The sequence below is a fragment of the Euphorbia lathyris genome, chromosome 10 (genome assembly GCF_963576675.1).
Source record: "Euphorbia lathyris chromosome 10, ddEupLath1.1, whole genome shotgun sequence".
Taxonomy (NCBI): Eukaryota; Viridiplantae; Streptophyta; class Magnoliopsida; order Malpighiales; family Euphorbiaceae; genus Euphorbia; species Euphorbia lathyris.
Window position 1 is genome coordinate 2,471,592 of NC_088919.1, and position 22,476 is coordinate 2,494,067.

A 22,476-nucleotide genomic window follows, 5' to 3' on the forward strand; every position below is an offset into this window, starting at 1 on the left:
CGCGACTCCCACTAACTCCTTCCTTTTTTATTATATATTTTTATTTTAAAACTTCCGGAATCAACCGCTTTGATCGTCTTGTTACAGGTTTTCGTCACAGGTCCTCCGACTCGGTGTCTACACTAACCCTAAGGAATCTCACTACTTAGATATTTGCAAGGCTCAGTGAATGCAGGCTTATGGTATCCCAATACTCATGACTTTACACTTCTCGCATACACTGACGCTGACTATGGACGAGATAAGCTGGAGCGAAAAAGCACTTCAAGAGGATGTCATTTCCTTGGAAGCTGTCTTGTGTCTTGGTTCAGTAAGAAGCAGTTGTCAATAGCCCTGTCAACCACTGAAGCTGAGTACATTGCTGATGGTAGCTGTGTTGCTCAAGTCCTTTGGATCAAGCAACAGCTAGAAGATTATGGTGTTCAGACCAAAATGATTGAAGTTAAATGTGACAACAAAAGTGCCATTGACCTATCAAAGAACCCAATCCAGCACAGTAGGATGAAGCATGTTAGGATAAGGCATCACTTCATTAGAGACCATGTTCTCAAAGGGGAGATCAAGCTGACCTATGTCCCAATGGATGAGCAGCTTGCTGATATCTTCACCAAGCCACTGGCTCGTGAGCAATTCAACATACTTAGAGAAGCAATCGGTATGTTCAATCCACTTCAATAAACTCTAAGTATAATTCATGCTGAGTGTTTTGATTACATGCTGAGTGGCTATATATGCTGAGTGCTTTTACCATGCAAACTTACAAACCTGACCTATACACTCAGCACTTGAACTGCTGAGTAACTATGTTGCTGAGTAAAGCAACTTGCACAATTAGGGTTTGCACGCGTATTTAAGTAGCCTCTAGGATGACGTAAGCCTCATCATTACTAAAACCACGCGCCGTTTCTCGCAATTAATGTCAGTAATAACTGACTATCGATGGTTCAAATTCCCACCGTTCTCCCCGACCTATCAAATCAACGCTTACCGGCTATAAATAGTGAAAGATTTCTCACTATTTACTTTCTACGCTTGATTTTCGCACTCGAACTCTCTCTCTCTCACAAATCCCAAATCTCTAAGAATTTCCAAAGAAGTCTTCAAGAACACCATGTCTGATTCCCAGAATCTCTTCGATGACCAATACAAAGACAATCTATCAGATATCAATCCTGGCTCTCAAGCTGAGCAGGAACATGAAGAAACTTCTGATGATGAAGAACAAACCGGTCATGGTCAGCACGACCAACCCATGGATGAAGTCAGCATCCTTGGGATTGACCCCAACATGGAACACTCAACTCCTTCTAAGAAGAAGAAAAAGGACAAGGGAAAGAACCCTCAGAAGAGGACCTTTCAATCCGTATTTTCTGATGTTGAGAACCTTGAAGTCATCCCTTCACGATGGCTCTCCAAGAGCTTCGTCGAAGCTGAGAAGCCCTACAGCGACTGGATATCCAAGAACGGATGGACCAAACTGTTCTCTCTCAGCGGCCTGACTTACCCAAGGCTAGTAACTGAGTTCTACGCAAATCTATTGGTCGCTAAAGACAATGTTGACTTCATGGTCACATATGTAAACAAAAAACAAATCATCATCGACCCCTCATACATGTCCATTCTCTTAGACCTAAAGGCGGAAGGAGCTGAATTAAGAAAGACCAATGACTATAAACGAGTTAAGTATAGAGCTGAGTTCTGTAAGCCAGAAGGTCACGTCGGTGAAGTATCATGCACCTCACTTAGTCAGCATCAACGACACGCTCACTACCTCCTGACCAACTACCTCTTCCCAAAGGTCAACGCCACATCTTCCACTTCCAACTTTGAGTAGTGCTTCCTCTGGCACATGCTGAACTACAAACCTCTAAACATGCCTATATTTCTGATCGGAGCATTTCAAAGAAGCACTGGAGCTCTTCGAATGGGATCACTCATCACTGAAATCCTCAAGGATCATAAGATCAGCTTCAAAGGTGAAGAGAGCGTAGTAGGAACAGAGATCACCATTGAGATCCTAGCTGGACTAGCACACAGTCTTCCCTTCAAATCAAAATCGAAGAAGGGAAAGGAAACAGTGATAGAAGAGGAAGAAGAGGTTGAGCTGCCCAGTAAAGGGAAGAAGAGAAAGGTAGATGCGTCAGCTGCACCAAAGACTATGCCGGCACTTCAAACTGCCAAAAGAATCAAAGTGGTACTAGCCAAACCCACTCAAGCTGAGCCCGCTAAGAAGAAAGCTGACCCTTCTAAGCCTTCCTAAAAACGACCCGCTGCTGACTAGGAGACTGAGGTTGAGCAAGAGGAAACTAAGCCACCCCTAAAGAGGAAGAAGGCTTCTGGAGATACACCATTAAACGCAATTCCTCTTGGTTTTGCTGTTCCACAGGACTCCTTCTTCCTGCGAGCTCAGGAAACTACCAATATTGAAACCACCTCTCCAACTCAACTGGAAAAATCTGTCTCTGCTGAGAAGACAAATGAGAATGACCCAAGCAAATCAACTGCCGAAGAACCATCCGCTGAGTCGGAATTTGGGTCCCCTGGTGAAGAACAAGCTGAGCATGTCCCAAACATCATCACTGTTGATCAAACTCCGTCTCCAAAACAATCCAAGGATGGCAGCGAAAGGAGATTCAAAAAGAAATCACGCAAACCACTAGTGTTTGATATATTGGATGATTCACCTCTGCATGAACCCATCGTTAATCTAACTGACCTGGATTTCAACTTCTTCTCCAAGCCCATTGCCAAGTCCTCCCCAGTCAAGGAAAAACAAGCCTCTGTTCCTCACAGTCAGGAACATGCCGAAGCTGACGCTCATCAAGGTCAGAAGTATGCTGACACCGCTGCTCATGCCTCAACTGAGCAAGTGATCAAAGAAAGCACTGTTCAAGAAAATGAACAAGTACCGGAGAAAACTCATGCTCAGGACAATCTCGAGCTGACTCCTCCTCAAGATAATCCTCAGCTCCAGAATGATACTGAGCAGGTTGATATTGCTGCTGTGCAAACAAATCCTCCTACTCAACAATCTGCAAACCAGTCAGCGCCTGCCGCTGGCCTCAACACTGAGTCTGCCACTCCAATTCCTCAACCTTACCATAATCAAGAGGGCACCTCCGTTTCTGGTGAGCTACCAAATTTCCACACACCTGCTGCTAACCAGAACTCAGTTCCTGAGATTCCATCAGCTGATCCTCTGAGCTTCCTTACCACTTCCGCCTCTGGAAAGAGAATCATCCTAGCTGCTCAAGAACTGATTGCAGACATACAACGAACTCATGCCTCTGATGCTAAGTGTCATCAAGCTGCGCCTACTCAACTGAGCACCATAACGCAACTTCTGACTGAACTCAAAAGTCTTAAGGAGCTTTTGTGTGTACTAACTGATATGGTTGCTCAGCAGCCAAAACAGGAGTTCGCTACAAAGATGGCTATCCTTCATCTGCATATGGTGCACCACATGGATACCATTAAAGGAAAGTTAAATGCCTTATCTGCTGCAAACTCTGGTGTGGCTCAGTCTGCACAAGTAGCTCAAGCCATCACTCAACTCAGCACCGAGCTCACTACCACCAAAGACTTGGTTTAATCTTCTTCTCAGTGCACCATTGAGCAAATCGCTGAAGCTATTCGTATGCTCAGCCTCTCCCATGAAGAAATGAAAACCGACCAGGCAAAGTCATTTGAAATCTTCCAACTCTCCAAGGCAACCTATCAATACGTCACACATCAATCCCATCAGCGCCATCACTATGATGCTGCCTTACTCAAGATGTACCATCAGTCTTACGCCATGATGACCGACACCATGAGCTGGATGGGCAAGTCCCTACAATTTATACTCAGCGTCATCAGCTCCCATATGAACATTCTGGTGTCAAACATGGCTAGAGGGATCAAAGTCTTTGACGGGCTTAAGCACAGCACGACTCAAATACAACAATATTCATCTTGCCTATGATTGTTGTATCAGACGCGACCGTCGCCAACTCCCGCAGTAGCCAACAGTCAAACGACATGTCTCCAGGTTGGGGTGAGACTAGACCCGCCACATGCCAGATTCTCCTGCAAAACAACAAACAGTAAATAAATAGGACTCCATTTCATCCACATACATGCATAACGGACACTCCACAGGAACCAGAACCCTTCTTTGAATCAGCCTAGTTCGAGTTGGTAAACAACCCGCATACACTCGCCACATAAACATCTTCAGTTTAGGTGGTATCTCCAAACTCCACAGTTTTCGCTGTTGAAACACCTTTCCACATGATTTTGATTTGACAAAATTATTAAATCTCCATGATAAAAATATTCCAACACATTAAATTTAAATGCTTTGTTTTATTTGTACTAATGTGTTTGTTCAATGTTGAGTTATTTAAATTTATAAGACATTAAGTTGTATGGCCCAAAGGCCCACAAGAGAAAGTCAAGCCCAAGTCAACATGTCAAAGCCTCACGACCCAAGAAGATCAAAACGCAGGTCTCACTGAGTAAAACGCAAGCCCATCATTAGGAAGGATCGAGAAACCTTTGACCAAAAGCTTTAAGACGAAGCTGCTGAGTTGAGCGATAAGATAGTCAGGTCAGCAGCTGGCCTGGATAAACTTCGAGACAAAGTATTTCTACTTCAGGTAAAGTTCAGAAGACGCAGAAAGCTATCTAGAAGACTTTACCATAAATGTGGAAACATTATGTTCTATCTGACGAAAAGCTATTGAACACTGCCGAAGACAGAAGATACAAGGTTTTGATTGGCCGAAGATGCTGAGCACGTACTGAGTGAAAGTGACAGGAAGCCGTTTCCCTCCAACGGTTATTTCAAAATTCGAAATAACATGTGCTTCAAGTGTCACTATAAATAGGCCACTCAAACGCTTCATTCGATGCAGATCTTCAATCAAGTCGAAACGCTGACCAAATTGTTACTTGAAGTTCTGTGAGAAAAGCAAAGCAAATCTTACACCAATTCCAATTTTGTGTAAAAGTCTAGAGTGATCTAAATCATCTAAAGTGTCTTAGCAATTGTTGTTTAGGACAAGCAAACACTTATCATTTCTAGAAGAATAGAAAGGAGAAGCTGAGTACTCGGTTATAGTACTCATCGGTAGAAATATGAGTGAGTAGAGGTATAGAGGAAGGTACTCTTGTATACTCAGCTTTCTATTGTAAAAGGTTTGTGCTCTACCTTTAAAGAGCTTAGTAGAGGATTCAAAAAACTCGGAAGGAACTCCGGGGACTGGACGTAGGCGAAGAGGCCGAACCAGGATACGTCTGCTGAGTAACATCTTTCTAACCCTTATCTCCTTAAAATATTACTTGCTATAACACTGTCTAGTTAAACGCTAAAAAGAACATAAGCTGAGTTGAGTGAACTGAGAAGCTGAGTTCAGGAATAGACTCAAGCGCTATCTCCTTACTCAAGGATAGATTCAGTCTTAGTCACCTGTTGACTAAGCTTGTATCTAAAACTTACTCAGTCTCATTGTGCCAAAAGGCTTTGAGAAACTCTAAGTTCAAAATTAGCAGTCAGCCATACATGAAAATTTTAAAATAGTTCCTAACCCCCCACTTGGAACTAAATTTTCACGTTACACGGGACCAACATTCGCCACCCATCATTATACGTGCCTCCACTCTTTAGTCCTGGTCTCACTTGATACCTGACTTCACACTATACAGCCGTCCTCAGACCACTGCCATATCCACTCGTCTTCACATGGTCTAAATGGTAAAATAATATCAATGATATCATGTGCCTCCGTCTCAATAAAACACCCCTAGATTTTACTCGAGTCCCACTCTCTCCTATCATCAAGCAACAAGTCATCAACCTTTAAATCTCCCAACCCAAGGACCGAAATTGAATTAATACAAACTCCATCAAGTTTAGGCACCCAAGGATCGTCCCAAACACTTATAGACTTCCTATCACCCACCTTCCACCTTATACCCATCCTTAGAATATCAAGCCCACTCCAAATACTTCTCCAAACCACACTAGGATTATTACCTAATTTGGAAAAAAGTAGTTCCTCATTTGGAAATATCTAGCTTTGAATATTTTACCCATAAAGTATATGGAGACTTAAGTGTAAATCTTTAAAACTCATGCCCCCAAATTCCTTCCCTTGACACAATTTTGACCAATGAATTCCTCTTCTCCATTCCGGTTTCAAGCCCACCAAAATGAATTCATTAATTTTTGGAGATCATCACAAATAGAACGAGGTAAGAGAAACGTACTCATACAAAAAGTGGGTAGTGCTTGTGCCACGGATTTGAGAAGTACTTCCTTGCCTGCCTGTGATAAGAAACGAAATCCCCATCTCCCAAATTTCTTGCGCAACCTATCTAATAGGAATGCAAAAATTCGTCCTTTAAACTTGCCTATCAGGGACGGTAACCTGATATACCGATCCGCGTCCAATGGTGCATTTACCTATAAATCCCCTTAATTTCGTCTTTGAGGTCCTCCCGGACGTTGGCACTAAAGAAAACTCCCTACTTGTTTAAGTTAATCGCTTGCCTCGATGCGTGTTCATATCCAGACATAATTTTGATCACCTCCCTTGTCTCTCCCATAGATGCACCCGAAGAATAGGAAGCTATCATCTAAAAAACAAAAAAATTGAGTTATAGCTGGTGCCCATCTGCATTGCACCCAGTTATTAAATTCTGCTCCTCAGCCCGCTTAATTAAGCGGGAAAGCACCTCTGCACACATGACAAACATGGCAGGTGATAGCGGGTCGCCTTGCCGTAACCCTTTACCTAGTATGATCTGTGAGCTCACAATTCAGCACCATTTTGTACCAAACCGTGGTAATATATAGCATAATCCACTCAATCCACTTCGAACTAAACCCCATACGCTCCATCACCACCTCCAAAAACTTCTAATCGATCATATAGTATGCGTTGCTAATATCAATTTTCAAAGCCACATTCCCTGCCACCCCTCTGCTTTAGCACTTCATAAAGTGTATAGATTCAAATGCTACATGTACAATATCAATTATTGACCTGCCAAGGACAAAAAGAGATTGGGTATCACTAATGGTCTCTGGTAGAATAATTTGCAATCGATTAGCTAACACCTTTGCAATCAACTTATATACCATATTGCATAACGATATTGGTCGAAACTCTTTCAGCGAAACTATGTTCTCACACTTGGGAATTAGAACAATAGTCGTACCATTCAAAGTCGGCAGGAACGTTCCCAAATTCAGCCATTCAGTGCATGTTGCGCCCTCCTCCTTCCCAATTTTATCCTTAAAAGGCTGATAAATTCCAGAGGCCCGAGCGATTTGTCCGAGTGCATAGAAAATAACGACACATTAAATTCATCACATTCGAAGGGTGTTGTGAGCATCACATTAGCTTCCTCATCAACCATCCTAGGGATGACACAAAGACTCATGACTATTAGATTTGAAAAATAAGAAAATAGTTACGCAACTAGAACATTGAGACTTTTGATAGTAAGTAGATACTTTCCATTTTTAGGGCAGATTGCCTATAAATATCATCACTTTCTCAACATTGCGTGTGTCTGCAAAAAAAAAAAAGGACAAAAAAAAAGAAGAAAAAAGGCAAGTGAAGGTTAGAGAGCATTTTGAGGGCAAATCAACTCAAACCAAAACCATCCAAAATCACCATTTTTACACCAAAACTCCAAATCGAAAAAGGGGCTTTACCTCAACTCCTACCATCTCCAATCCAAAGCTCACGACTAAGCTCTGATTTAGGAAATACGGAACTATTGGCACACAACGATGGTAAGATTTTGGAGGGTTCTTATGGTCTTTTTATTTCTATTTTCTATGGATTTTGGTGTTGATTTGAGTCGTACCATTCAAATTCGGCAGGAACGTTCCCAAATTCAGCCATTCAGTGCATGTTGCGCCCTCCTCCTTCCCAATTTTATCCTTAAAAGACTGATAAATTCCAGGATTCAAACCGTTAGGCCCGAGCGATTTGTCCGAGTGCATAGAAAATAACGCCACCTTAAATTCATCACATTCGAAGGGTGTTGTGAGCATCACATTAGCTTCCTCATCAACCATCCTAGGGATGACACAAAGACTCATGACTATTAGATTTGAAAAGTAAGAAAATAGTTACGCAACTAGAACATTGAGACTTTTGATAGTAAGTAGATACTTTCCATTTTTAGGGCAGATTGCCTATAAATATCATCACTTTCTCAACATTGCGTGTGTCTGCAAAAAAAAAAAAAAGGACAAAAAAAAAGAAGAAAAAAGGCAAGTGAAGGTTAGAGAGCATTTTGAGGGCAAATCAACTCAAACCAAAACCATCCAAAATCACCATTTTTACACCAAAACTCCAAATCGAAAAAGGGGCTTACCTCAACTCCTACCATCTCCAATTCAAAGCTCACGACTAAGCTCTGATTTAGGAAATACGGAACTATTGGCACACAACGATGGTAAGATTTTGGAGGGTTCTTATGGTCTTTTTATTTCTATTTTTTTATGGATTTTGGTGTTGATTTGAGTTTTTGTTGATTTTGATGTTTGGATGATTTTCTACGATTCTACTAGATTTGGTAAGTTTTTTTTTTTTTTTTGAAAAGCTAAACTTGGTAAGTTAGATCTAGAGTTTATTCTTTCATTTGTGGAAATAATAAATCCATTTCTAATTAGGAATTTGAAGGTTTTTAAAATGGTTTTGTGAAAGGTTTTCACTCGTTTTCCAAATTTGGTCATGCTCATAATCAGATCAACTAGAACACGGAAACATTCAATAGTAAGTAGATACTTTTCATTTTTAGAGCAGATTGCGAATGAATATATCATCATTTTCTTAATATTGTGTGAGTTAGCAAAATAAAATAAAATAATAGAGGCAGGAAAAAAGGAAGAAAAGAGGTACATGAAGGTTAGAGAGCATTCTGATGGTAAAACCATTCAAACCAAAACCATCCAAAATCATCATTTTTATACCAAAACTCCAAATCGAAAAAGTGGCTTTACCTTAACTCCTACCATCTCCAATCCAAATTTCGTAAGAATTCGGGAAACACGAAACTATTGGCATGCAACGACTGTAAGGTTTTGGAGTGTTGTTACATCTTATTTCCATTTTTATGGATTTTGGTTTCTTTCATTTGTGGAAATAAGAAATCCATTTCTAGTTAGGAATTTGAAGGTTTTTAAAGCATTTTGAGAATAAAACCACTCAAATCAAACCATCCAAAATCACAATTTGTACACCAAAACTCCAAATTGAAAAAGGGGCTTTACCTCAATTCCTACCATTTCCAATACAAAGTTCGTGACTAAGCTTTGATTCGGAAAACACTGGTAAGATTTTGTAGTGTTCTTACCGTGTTTCTTATTTCCATTTTTATGGATTTTTTGGTGTTGATTTTGAGTTTTTGTTGATTTGATGTTTGGATGATTTTCTAGACTTAGTAAGTTAGATCTCTATTCTTTTGTTTATGGAAAAAAGAAATCCATCTCTAGTTAGGAATTCAAAGGTTTTTAAAATGGTTTTTGAAAGTTATTTTTGTTTCTAAATTCTTTATTTGGTTTAGAACGATGCTTTTACGAAATGTTGTCACTCGTTTTTTATCTGATTCGAGAATCGATAAACTTGTTTTGAGGCAGAACCATCATCCAGATTTTTTTTTATCGTTTTTTATCTGGATGGTTCCATATAAAGATGTCCAATCAGAACCATCATCCAGATCAAACAAACAGCTGTTTTACCAAGAACACAATGAATTTAGTCTCTCTCGGACAATCTCAGTTCTAATCAGATCATAGTTAGATATAAAATGCTTCCTGAAAATATATTACCAGTATAAATCAATAGAATTATTATTCCATGTATGGTCATGCCTAAATCAACAAAAGTATCAATCTTTAACATTAAACTGTGTAAAAATTGCATAACCAAAAATCACTAGTCAAGAAATGCAAAGTTGCTGTCGAGAAAAACAGCAGCCAAGCCAGCACATTTAAAACCTAATCAATCAATTGGAAATCGCACATGCTTTCCTTTAGGAGTAGGCACTCCTTTCAAATGCAAAACATTTGCCCCTTCTTCTACAATAATCTCATCATCACTGTCATACTCAAACTTCTTATACTTCCCTTCAAACTTTGATTCAATACTTATCTTCCCTACTCCTTCACACACTTCATCAATCCAGTCTTCCTCAAAATACTCCTCTTCCTCTTCCTCCTCCACATCTTCTTCATCATGAGTGCTTGCATTCACTTGAATTGACCAATTAGAACCACTATCCTCATCTGTTGTCACCACTGAAACTGATGATAATGAATCAGATTTCTCTGAGAAATCCAGCAATAATGATCTTGTCACACTCTTTTGAGACTCATCAAACATTTCCCCCACCACCTGAAACAAAAAAGAAATCAAAATTTCACACATACATTTCCCCCATTCATAAAGTTTCAATCTTTTTACAAAATCCACACCTGACAAATCTTCAATTGTTCTTCAATCACAGGCAGAGGCGTGATAGAGGCACTAGAGCCGCCATTAATGTTGCCACCATCATCATCTCCAGAGAGATTAAGTATCTGTGGTGTATTAGCCGGAGTAGGGGCAAGAAGTCCGGTTGGAGAATTAACAAACCCTTGAAGATGAAGAAAGGGACGATTCTCCAATGAAATCTTTGAAATTTCCCCTCCTTCTTCTTCAACTTTCTGCAATAGGGCTTTAACTTGCCCCCTTAACAATGCCTCTCCGGATCCAGGTGTCATAATCATCTTACTTCTATTGCTTCTCTGTTTATTCATCATCCCTGATAATGGAGTCTCAGACCGACTTACCAGAGCAACCCCGACAATTGGGGAATCATTTGTTATATCAATAAGCGCACACCTATCTTGCTCATTATTTGAATTTCCTCCAATTCTTCTTCTTGATTTCGCTACTGATCCCTTATCTTCTGAACCTGAAACATAAAATCATAAGAACAAATTGAATCCACAAAATCGAATTTTGAAATTAGAAAGGGGGGGAAACGAAAAAACGAACTTGAGATGTTGGTATTGTTAAGAGCAGCGATTGTCTGAGATCTTGTGAGTCTTCTAGTTGACGATGGAGTTTCCATTGCAGAGAAAAGAAAGAATCAATGAAAGCGAAAAAGAGAAAAGTAGATTGTTTCTGTGTGAGGGAAAGTTGAGAGGGTTTTTATGTTTAAAAGGTTTGGTGGATAGGGAGAGAGAGAGAGAGGTTTAAACGGTAACTAGACCGTTAGAGCGCACATACGCGTTTTCTACAAAAACTAGCCGTTGAGGTTTTATTTTTCTGAAGAGCGCTTGGATAATGTATTTTATCGGGTTTTATGGTAATAATTTTTTTTTTTGATAAAATAGTGGTGGTTTTAATAATTATTAATTGCCCCTAAACTTATATCTTCTACATTATTTGATAAATTATTACTTTTGGTTAGGGCTGTAATCGAGCCGAGTCGAGCCGAGCTTTGGCCTGTTCAAGCTCGGCTCGCTATAAAATTAACGAGCTCGAGCCCGAGCCGAGCTTGATATAAAATTAACGAGCCGAGTTCGAGCCGAGCTTTGGCTTGCTCAACGAGCTTGAGCCGAGCTTCGAGCTTGTTTTGAGCCCAACATCCTCTTTTGGACTTGGTTCATTAACAAAATTATCTAACCATGAATTGCTTGTGAGTAAATTGTTAATTATATTTGCGAAGTTTGCTCGCAAATAACTCTTTAATTGTGTACATAAACAAGCTCACAAGTAAAGTTCGTGAATAAATAAACAAGATGCTTACAAATAGTTCATCTATTACTCATTTATTATGTTTGTAAACGAACTCATCTAATAGCAAATGAAATAATATTAAGTTTAAATATTTATGAACTAACACAAAACTATATAGTAGTTTTCTACAAAACTAAAATTTGTTCATAAATGTTTTAATCGAGCCTGCTCGCGAGCTTTCGAGCCGAGCTTTGGCCTGTTCAAGCTTGGGTCATTCACGAACCGAGCCAGTAAATCGTGTTCACGAGCGACTCGTTTACAAATCGAGCCGAGTCGAGCCGGGCTTTTATCGAGCCGATCACCGAGCGGCTCATGAGCGGCTCTGTTCATTTACAGCCCTACTTTTGGTTTACTAAAGTCACTATATAAATTTAGGATTCATGTACAAAATAGCACCAATATAGATTTAATTTCTAAAAAAGAATATAAATTTAGGCATCGATAATGGAACGTGACACGTTATTCATATTACTTCGTTAAGTTCTGGCAATTATACGTGAAGAGAGAAATCAAAAGTTAACGGAGCAATATGAATGACGTGTCACGTTTCATTATCAAGACCTAAATTGGTACGAAATTGAGACCTAAATTGCTATGGAATTGAGACCTAAATTGGTATTCTTTTTTAAACGTTAAGTCTATTATTTTGTATATGGATGCTAAATTGATACTTTTCCAAAAAGCGTATGCCTATTTTTGTACCTTATCTCTATTTTTTTTAATAAGTAAACTTGCAAACTGTACAAAATTAATTAACTGATAAATATAAATTTAGGTAAATATTTTTTTTATATAATTTGTCTGATTTCTCAGTTCGAGACTCGTCATATATTTTTTAGGTAAATAATTTATTCGTTTCTGTCAACTCTTCAATTTTTTCAATTAGAGTCACGAGTCAAAATAGATAAAATAAAATTTAAAATACGTTTTTCCTATTTTATAACGATAAAAAATCACTATTTTATTTGTTTCCTTTTTTTCTTTTTTTTTCCAAAATGTTTTTAAATATAGCAATTGATTTATTAGTTTTTATATTATTATAAAATTTTAATTCAGCAGCGTACAATTTATTTGAATAAAAATATCTTAAAATTATAAAATTGAGAGTAAGAATATATGAAATTATAGATATGAATTTTTTATTCCTAATATTTACAAATAAAATGAACAAAAATTATTTTGAAAATATCATCTAGATTCGTAATAATGTTTATCATTAATTTAAAGATATCATATTAAAGGCAAAGTAAAAAACATACCCTATTTGCATAAATGTAATTGACATGCTTACCTTATATAGTATATAGGAGTGTGTATAAATAGATGCATTACCCCTAAGATGAAATATACAGAAATACTCTCTTTCTTTGTCTGTTTTTATATAAAAAAATTTAAATTTTACTTGGTCATAAAAGCCGATTGGGTTTTAAAATTTTGAAAACGACGTAATTTAATTAAATGATTCGTTTGTTTGATGAACTTGTTTAAAAGCACATATTAATTTTCCAAATTTATTGAAATTAATCTATTGCTTCTCTAAATTTGATTAAATTAAAATCTGCTTTAATTTGTTTAATTTTTTTTTTTGTCTTGTATATAGAATTTAGGTTAAATTTTTTTCTGTCATGTAGAATTTAGGAGGAGGAAATTAATTACTTTAAAAATAAGTTTGGGAGACTAATATTATACTTAAAACATAAAAGACAACATTTACAGAGTCAACTTGTAATAATTGAATTCAATAGAATTTGATTTTTTTATATATTTTTTGGTAAATAATCCGACTATTCGGTTTGAAGTTTTCACGCACCTTTTAGAACCAATGGGGTGTTTGTTAGGAGGGATATAAGAGGTGGGATATGAATAAAAAATACGAGATAAATTATCCCGCGTTTGTTTGTGAGATAGAAGAGTGAGACAGATGAGTGATAAGTCTCTTATCCCTCAAATCCTATACCCAGGAGGGGGTGGTATAAGGAGGTGGGATAAGCTCATGCGATTTTAATAGGATGGAAAAGTCCATCTTATTCCTCAAATTAATGTTATGTAGTTTAAATAAGGTTAAAATAGTAAAATGTATTATTTTATCCATATCCCTATCCCACGTACCAAACATTGAATAATAATTCTCGAATTATATTTTTATCCTTATCCCAACTATTTATCCTTATCCATATCCCAACCTTTATCCTTATCACTATCCCAATAGAATACCAAACGCCCCGCAAGTGTACATAAAATAGAAAACGTTGCTTTCGGAAAGTCAACAGAAATGGTCTCGCCATCCCTAAAGTTTCTTGCATCGGCCAAGTTTTTTTTTACACGAAAAGTATCAACAATAAGAAGAAATAAGAAATTATGAAATGTTTAGAGAACTAGATTGTATATATATTAGGTGTAAATTACACCTATCAGTGGGTTTTTATATAAAAATTCTCAGCCCAAGTCTAAATCGTTGTTAATTTAGGTGGACTTGGATCGAGTTTGGCTCGGACTCAAAAATCAAATTTCAAACTCAATCCATATAAGCTCATCTAAAAATATATATACAATTTTTAATAATAAAAAATAATTATATAAATTTACTAAATAATATTAATAGGCATGTCGGGCCATGTTATTTTTATAAACCTCAAGTTGATCGAAAATATAGACAAGTTTTATCGGGCCTAAGCCTAAGGTCAGTGTTTCTTGTCCAAGCCCGGACAGGGTGACACGGGCCTGCGAGGGCCGGACAGGAACCCGGGCTTGTGAACAAGTCTACCCATGATCCTTGAACTTTGCTCATATTTTCATTATGGATCCTAAACTTCAAAATCTAACATTACGATCCCTGAATTTTGCACTTTACTAACATAAAAACCACTTTTACTGTTAAATAAAATGATCACTCCAATGGTAGATTACTCTCATTGTAGAGCTGATGGAAATGATATTATAAAAAACTTGAATTCTTGAACTTTTTGTTTTTTTTTTTTGTTATTTAGTTGTTGCTTCATTGAGAGAAAATAATTGTTTAGAGAGAAAGTTTTGAAAATTGTGATTTGAAAAATAAAAAAATTGTGATCTGTCCTCTACAAACTTCTCCATGTCCTTTGTAATTCTCTTCCTCTTCACCAAACGATCTTCTTATGGGCAACCACTGATGATCTTAATGACTCCCCTAAGCGCTCGCTCAACTTAGCATCTATCATGTTGTTATAGTGACTTCTCTGGTCATTTTATATAGCTTTCATTGTTCTGCCATTTTATTAAGCTCTGTAGCTAGCTAGCTACAATCTTTCGTGTCATGGCCTTTGCTTTTATAAAACTCATAGCATGTTACATTATGGCGGTGCTTAGAGGATTTTAGATTCGGTGGATATCAGATATGATGCCTATTTTTTTCAACCCAATAGAGGATCTCTTTTTTGGGAGAATTTAAGGGGGACAAAGCTTTGACCAGCTTGCTCTCTTGACCTTCGATAATCTTTGCTTTAGTCATTTCTAGACTCTTTTGGAATGTCTTGGGTCGTCTAGTGGTGAGCTTTTTGGATAAATATTTGCTTCGAAAATTGGAAGCTATAGCTTCAACAACTCCATCTACATTTAGTTGATAGATTTGTATGGCTTCCCTTTGAAATCTTTCCACCCACTTATGGAGGGTTTCGTGAGGTTCGTGAACTAGGTAATTCAAATCTTGCATAGTTTTACTTTTTTGGGATGGACATGATTAAATTCTCGACAAACTCATTTTCCATTTGGTTACACCTCCATATGGATCCTAGAAGGAGTTGATCATGTTGAAACACCTTTCCACATGATTTTGATTTGACAAAATTATTTAAGTTAATCTGATGATTAAGACAATTAAATTTAAGTGCTTTGATTTAATTGTACTAATGTCTTTGTTCAATGTTGAGTATAATATTAAATGAGAACAGAAATAAAAAGTAAGACAGAACGAAGTCAGCATGAGCCACAGAAGCTGAGTAGAACACAACTCAGCATCATAGAAGAAAAGTCTTCTCCAGAACAAACGCTTGAAGATGAAGCTGACCGAAGAAGCTGAGTAGAACGTAACTCAGCCCCGTCAAAGATAAAGATCGAAGGCAACGTCAATTAAATCAAGCTGAGTGTTCGTCAGGACAGCACCAATGATCCGTTGACTAGAAGACAAAGCCCGACAAAGGTCTGCACCAATTCAGAAGCCTCGGAATTGCGCCAAGAGACCTTTTCGAGACGCATGGATCAACTGGCGTTTTGCAAGAAGACAAACCTGGCGCTAGAAGACGAAACCTGGTGCAAGAAGATGAAACTGGCAAGCCTAGCGACTGCTAATTTCAGACGACAGGATTGGCCTGCAAATCTGAATGCTGACCAATGAATGACGTAAGAAGACCGTTGAATTCAATGGATATATCCGAATTCAAATGATTGAAGCTTCAGATTTTACTATAAAAGGACAAGTTCATCACTTGGATCTTTGGCCGAAATACAAGAAAGCACAGACAGAAAAGCAAATCTTCACAAGAGTGAAAATCCAAAATAGAAGCTGTCTAAATAGAAAAAGCAAGTTCTTACACCCAAATCCAATCTCTGTGTAAAAGTCTAGAGTGAATTTGTATTCATCTAAAGTGTTCTTCATTTGAGAGAACAAATTTTGTATCAATTGTAAAGGTTGAGAGAGTGAAGCTGAGTACTCGGTTTTAGTACTCAGTGGTAGAGAGAATCTAAGCGTTCGGTCATAGCGCTCAGTATGGTTGAGTAGACGAATAGAGGACGGAACTCTTGCATATTCAATTGCTTTGTAAACGGTTTGTGCTCTACTTTTAAAGAGCTCAATAGTGGATTGAAAAAGCCCGGAAGGATTCTGGGGACTGGACGTAGGCGGTGAGGCCAAACCAGGATAAGGCTGCTGAGTAATCTCTAACCCTTCTCTTGATATATATATGTATGTGTTGTTTGCTTAAATTACTCAGTATATAATTTGTGTAAACCGACGCTGAGTAATCAGAGTGCTGAGTTGGAAGCTGACCTTAAGTGTTATTTCCCAACTCACAAGTGAAACAGTTCTAGTCAGCATCTGACTAAAGCTGTCTTACACTACACTCAGCCTTGCTGACCAAAACTGAGTGAAGTATTTTAAAGAATTAAAATAAGTCAGCATAATTAAGCGAAAAATTTACATTACTTCCTAACCCCCCCCCCCTTGGAACTAATCCTATTACATTACACGGGACCAACAAGTGGTATCAGAGCACAGTAGCTCACTACTCAAAGATAAAACTATCTTGAGCTGATCCCTGTAAATGGCTGAGAACAGCACTCATTTCCTTCCAGGAAATCAAACAACACAGATACTCCCTGAGGGATTATCAATTAGTCGGCCTCCTCTGTTTTTCGGGTCAAACTATACATTTTGGAAAAACAGAATGAAAATTTTTATTCAGGCAACAAACATGAGTGCATGGCTTGCGATAGTCCAAGGCCCGTTTGTTCCTTACAAAATTGTAAACAACGAGAAAGTTGTTAAAAGTGAGACTGAGTGGTCAGAAGATGACCTTAAGAAATTACAGAATAATGCTTCGGCTATCAATATGCTTCAATATGCTTCACTGTGCTTTAGATGCTGCAGAGTACAACAAAATTTCAGGTTGTGAGTCAGCACAGGAAATATGGAAAAAGCTAGAGGTGACCTAAGGAGTCCAAGGTGAATCAACACATGAGACTGTACGAGTTGTTTGAGATGAACGAAAATGAAGACATCTCTGAGATGAACTCAAGGTTCACAAATATCATAAATGAGCTTAAGAGACTCGGCAAGAACTTCACATAAGAAGAACATGTGAAGAAAATCTTGAGGAGTCTCTCCAAGAGCTGGAAAGCTAAGAAGACAGCTGTGGAAGAAGCTCAGGACCTGACCACATACAAATATGATGAGTTCATAGGATCTCTGCTGACCCATGAGATCTCCATGAAGAATTTTGAAGCTAAGGAAAAGTCAGAGGACAAGAAGCAAAAATCTCTTGTCATGAAAGCTGACTCAACAGAAGCTGACTCATCAGATGATGAGGAGATGGCCATGTTCACCAGAAAGATGAAGAAGCTGTTCAGAAAGAATGACAAGAACAGCAAAAGGCCATTTAGAAAAAGCGATAAATACAAAGCTGAGTCCAGCGACAGCAAATATAAGAAGGACAGCTCGAAGCCTATCACTTGCTTTGAATGCCATCAAACTGGGCACATTAAATCAAGTTGTTCCTCACTGAAGAAAGAAAAGAAAGGTAGCAGAAAAGCTATGGTGGCAACATGGAGCGATAGTGATGAGTCAACCTCATCAGAAGCTGATGCCACTGAGTCAGCAAACATATATTTCATGGCTGACGAATCTGCTGACCACTGCCGATCTGAGCAAGTTGACCTCTCAGATGGATCTGACCAAGAGGAACACTCCAATGAGGTAACATCTCTTCTTTTGCTCAGAAATGAAATGGTTAATGCCCTGAGTGATCTCTATACACTGACCAAAAAGTGTAATAAGAAAATAAGAGCACTCAGCATGCGATGTGATGAGATTGAAGAGGTCAAACTGAGTGACCTCCGACATCTGCTTCAAGACAACACCAGGCAAGATGAGAATCTAAAAATCATGCATCGGTTTGTCTCGGAAGTCCAATCAGACTCTAAGAAGCTGAGGAAGGACATCACATCTATACAGAACCAGCTGAGTACATCGGCTAAGAAAAGGTTCTATTCAAATGCTGAGTATCAAGGTACAGGTCAGCATAGACAGTACACTCAGCAGAACAGTCAGTGTGACTGTTGTGGAAAAGAGGACACACTGTAAATATGTGTTGGTATGCTCAGCACCATCGTGCTGACCAAAAGAGGAAATACCCTCAAAGGGTAATTTTTTGTGACTATTGTGGTAAAGATGGACACACCATAAATGTATGCCGCCACAAAATAAAATATGATGCTTCACCTGTTCATGCTAACCAACGAGGACCTAAAAAGAATTGGGTACCTAAAGACGAATAGTTTAAAATGCAGGTGAGCCTGAGGTGCACGGAGAAGTCAAAGCTATGGTACATTGACAGCATATGCTCGAGGCATATGACTGGTGATGAAACTCAGTTCATCACACTTGTGCATAAACGAGGTGGAAATGTAAGCTTTGGAGACAATAAAAAGGGTAAGATAGTAGGATCAAGTACTATCGGAGGAAATCCTACTATTGAGTCAGTCTCCTTAGTCAGGGGTCTCAAATATAACCTATTGAGCGTGGCTCAGCTATGTGACAGTGGTAGAAAGGTTGTATTTGATGCCACTGAGTGTCGAATACTCGAGGGAAAAACAAATGATTTGATTTTAACTGCCCCTCGTGTTGACAATATTTTCATGTTGAGTTTAGAAAAGAAGTTTTCGAAAAACATATGCTTAGTGTCAAAGGAAGATAATTCCTGGCTATGGCATAGGAGACTTGGTCATGTAAGCATGGACCTCCTTGCCAAATTAGCAAGAAAGCAATTAGTTGAGGATTTGCCTAAACTTAAATTTGAGAAAGATCAATTATGCAATGCTTGTCAGCAAGGTAAACAAACCAAAAAGTCTTTTCAAAGTAAAAATATTGTCTCAACCAAGCATCCATTGGAATTACTACACTTGGATCTTTTCAGACCTGTCTAGCCACTCAGCTTGGGCGGTAAGAGATTTTCCTTAGTCATTGTGGATGATTTCTCTCGGTATACTTGGGTCATCTTGCTGAGTAGCAAGGATGAAGCCTTTGAGATGTTTTCAACACTGATTAGAAAACTTGAAAATGACAAACACTTAAAATTAGCTCACATCCGAAGTGATAATGGTAGAGAATTCAAGAACCAACAGTTTGATGAATTCTGTGAAGTCAGCGGCATTGACCATAATTTTTCTGCTCCTAGAACTCCTCAACAAAATTGGGTAGTTGAGAGGAAGAACAAAACCTTAGTTGAAATAGCTAGGACAATGCTGAGTGAGAATAGGCTTCCAAAGTATTTCTGGGGTGAAGCTGTCAACACAGCATGCTATATACTCAATAGGGCTTTAGTTAGACCTATACTTAAGAAAATCCCCTACGAACTTTGGAAAGGACGAAAACCCAACATTGGATATTTTCGAGCCTTTGGTTGTAAATGTTTTATACTCAATACGAAATACAACCTTGCCAAGTTTGACTCTAAAGCTGACGAAGCGATCTTTCTAGGGTACTCAACTAACAGTAAAGCATATAAGGTGTTCAATAAACGAACTCAGGTCGTAGAAGAGTCTGTACATGTTGAGTTCGATGAAACTGACCCTACAGGAAAGTCAAGCAGTCTGCCGAAGATGACCCATGCTCAGCTTCCGCTGACCAAAATGGAGCCGCTGAGTCATTACCACACGGGCTGACCAAAGGTAAAAACGAACCTGAAATTACCTTTGCTGACCAATCTAAAACTACAGAGATTGTTGAAACACGTGCTCCTGAAAACTCAACATTACCCAAAGAGATCAAAATTCCAAGAGGACACTCAGAGAAGTCCATTCTTGATGCTGCTGAGAACACCCTGATGACCAGAAATCAACTCAGGAGATATCTCAGTAATGTTGCGTTCGTCTCAGTCCATGAACCAAAGAACTTCACCGAAGCTGAGCACGACGAATTCTGGATCAATGCGATGCAAGAAGAGCTTGATCAATTCAAGAGAAATGAGGTATGGGATTTAGTACCAAAACCTAGGAATCAAAAGACCATAGGAACTAAATGGGTCTTTCGAAATAAGCTAGATGAACAAGGCAATGTAGTCAGGAACAAAGCCAGACTCGTAGCTTAGGGCTACAGTCAGCAAGAAGGCATTGACTATGGTGAGACCTTTGCACCCGTAGCTAGGTTAGAGGCTATAAGGATATTATGTGCATATGCTAGCTTCATGAACTTTAAACTATTCCAAATGGATGTCAAAAGTGCATTTCTTAATGGAGTTATAAACGAAGAGGTATATGTTAGTCAGCCTCCAGGGTTTGAAGACCCAAAATTTCCAAACCACGTTTATAAACTCAAGAAGGCCCTGTACAGCCTGAAACAAGCACCACGTGCTTGGTGCGAAAGGTTGACTAGTTTCCTGAGGACCAGGAACTATGTCAAAGGTAAAGCTGACACAACATTATTCATTAAGAAAAAGGGTAAGGATACCCTGCTGGCACAAATATACGTAGATGATATTATCTTTGGTGCTACTAATGAATCAATGTGCAAGGAATTTAGTAAACAGATGCAAACTGAGTTCGAGATGTCAATGATGGGCGAACTCAACTTCTTCCTTGGACTTCAGATTAAGCAAGGGAAGAATGGCATCTTCATTAGTCAGTCTAAGTATGCCAAAGAAATATTGAAAAAATTCGATATGGAAGAATGTAAACCCATATCTACCCCAATGGGTACTGACACTGTGCTTTGCGCTGACGAGAAAGGTAAGTCAGTAGACAACAAGTTATATCGAGGTATGATTGGCTCTCTACTTTATCTAACTGCTAGTAGGCCAGACATTCAGTACTCAGCATGTTATTGTGCGAGATATCAAGCTGACCCCAGGGAATCTCATTATATAGTTGTCAAAAGAATTTTTAGATACTTGCAGAGCTCAGTTAATGCAGGTTTATGGTATCCAAACACAAATGACTTCACACTCATTAGATACACCGACGCTGACTATGAAGCTGGAGCGTAAAAGCACCTCAGGAGGATGTCACTTCCTTGGAAGCTGTCTAGTGTCTTGGTTCAGTAAGAAGCAATCGTTAGTGGCCCTGTCAACAACTGAAGCTGAGTACATTGCTGCTGGAAGCTGTGTGGCATAAGTCCTATGGATTAAGCAACAGCTGGAGGATTATGGAGTACAAACAGAAACAATCGAAGTCAAATGCGACAACCAGAGTGCCATTGACTTATCCAAAAATCCAATCCAACACAGCAGGATGAAGCATGTCAGCATTCGGCATCACTTCATCAAAGACCATGTACTCAAGGGTGAGATCAAGCTGGCCTATGTTCCAACAGATGAATAGCTTGCGGATATCTTTATGAAGCCTTTGGCTCGTGAGCAATTTAACATACTAAGGGAAGCTATCGGTATGTCTAATCCTCTTTAATAGATTTCTGCGCTTAAATGAATGTTGAGTGATTATTACATTCTGAGTGATTAGTGCTTAATGAGTAACTATTGTATGCTGAGCTAATATAAATAACATAAAATCACCTTATGCTGAGTAGACATACATACTGTGTGATTACTATGAGCTGAGTTACTAAGCACGCTAATATCCCTTCTACGTAAAACTGAGCACTCAGAACTTCAAAACGTTTCATATTCTAGATGCTGAGTAAATCCACTTGCACAATAAATGCTAGCACGCGCATTAAGTAGCCACCTAGGATGATGTAAGCGTAATAAATAGAAAACACATGCGCCGAATGTATTATAAATGCCAGAGATAACGGTCGATTGATCAACCCGAGGTGAAACCGCCATTTTGACCTATCAGATTAACTCGAAACGACTATAAATAGTGGACGATTTCCCACTAACTACTCTTTACACTTAAAATCTTTGGCATTCGATTTCTCTCTCTCTCAAAATCCCAAAACTTCTGCATTTCTCTAATTCTTAAGAAAATCATGTCTAGCGAT

The 22,476-nt window shown here is 38.5% G+C and overlaps 1 protein-coding gene across 1 annotated transcript; it reads right to left on the reverse strand.

The window, feature by feature from the left end:
- Nucleotides 1–9,840: 9,840 nt before the first annotated feature.
- Nucleotides 9,841–11,200, reverse strand: LOC136208418 (uncharacterized). The gene is made up of 3 exons (XM_065999278.1): nt 11,046–11,200; nt 10,481–10,962; nt 9,841–10,400 (listed from the first exon to the last, which is right to left on the reverse strand). Exons 1-3 carry the CDS (start codon nt 11,119–11,121, stop codon nt 10,008–10,010), a joined length of 951 nt encoding a protein of 316 aa, XP_065855350.1. The 5' UTR covers nt 11,122–11,200; the 3' UTR covers nt 9,841–10,007.
- Nucleotides 11,201–22,476: the final 11,276 nt, after the last annotated feature.

What these genes read in the sequence shown, in the direction of transcription:
- LOC136208418 (XM_065999278.1), bottom strand. Translation starts at nt 11,121, where the DNA reads ATGGAAACTCCATCGTCAACTAGAAGACTCACAAGATCTCAGACAATC. An exon ending in TAACAATACCAACATCTCAA is followed by an intron (nt 10,963 to 11,045) that starts GTTCGTTTTTTC and finishes TTTATGTTTCAG; the next exon opens with GTTCAGAAGATAAGGGATCA. An exon ending in AACAATTGAAGATTTGTCAG is followed by an intron (nt 10,401 to 10,480) that starts GTGTGGATTTTG and finishes TTTTTGTTTCAG; the next exon opens with GTGGTGGGGGAAATGTTTGA.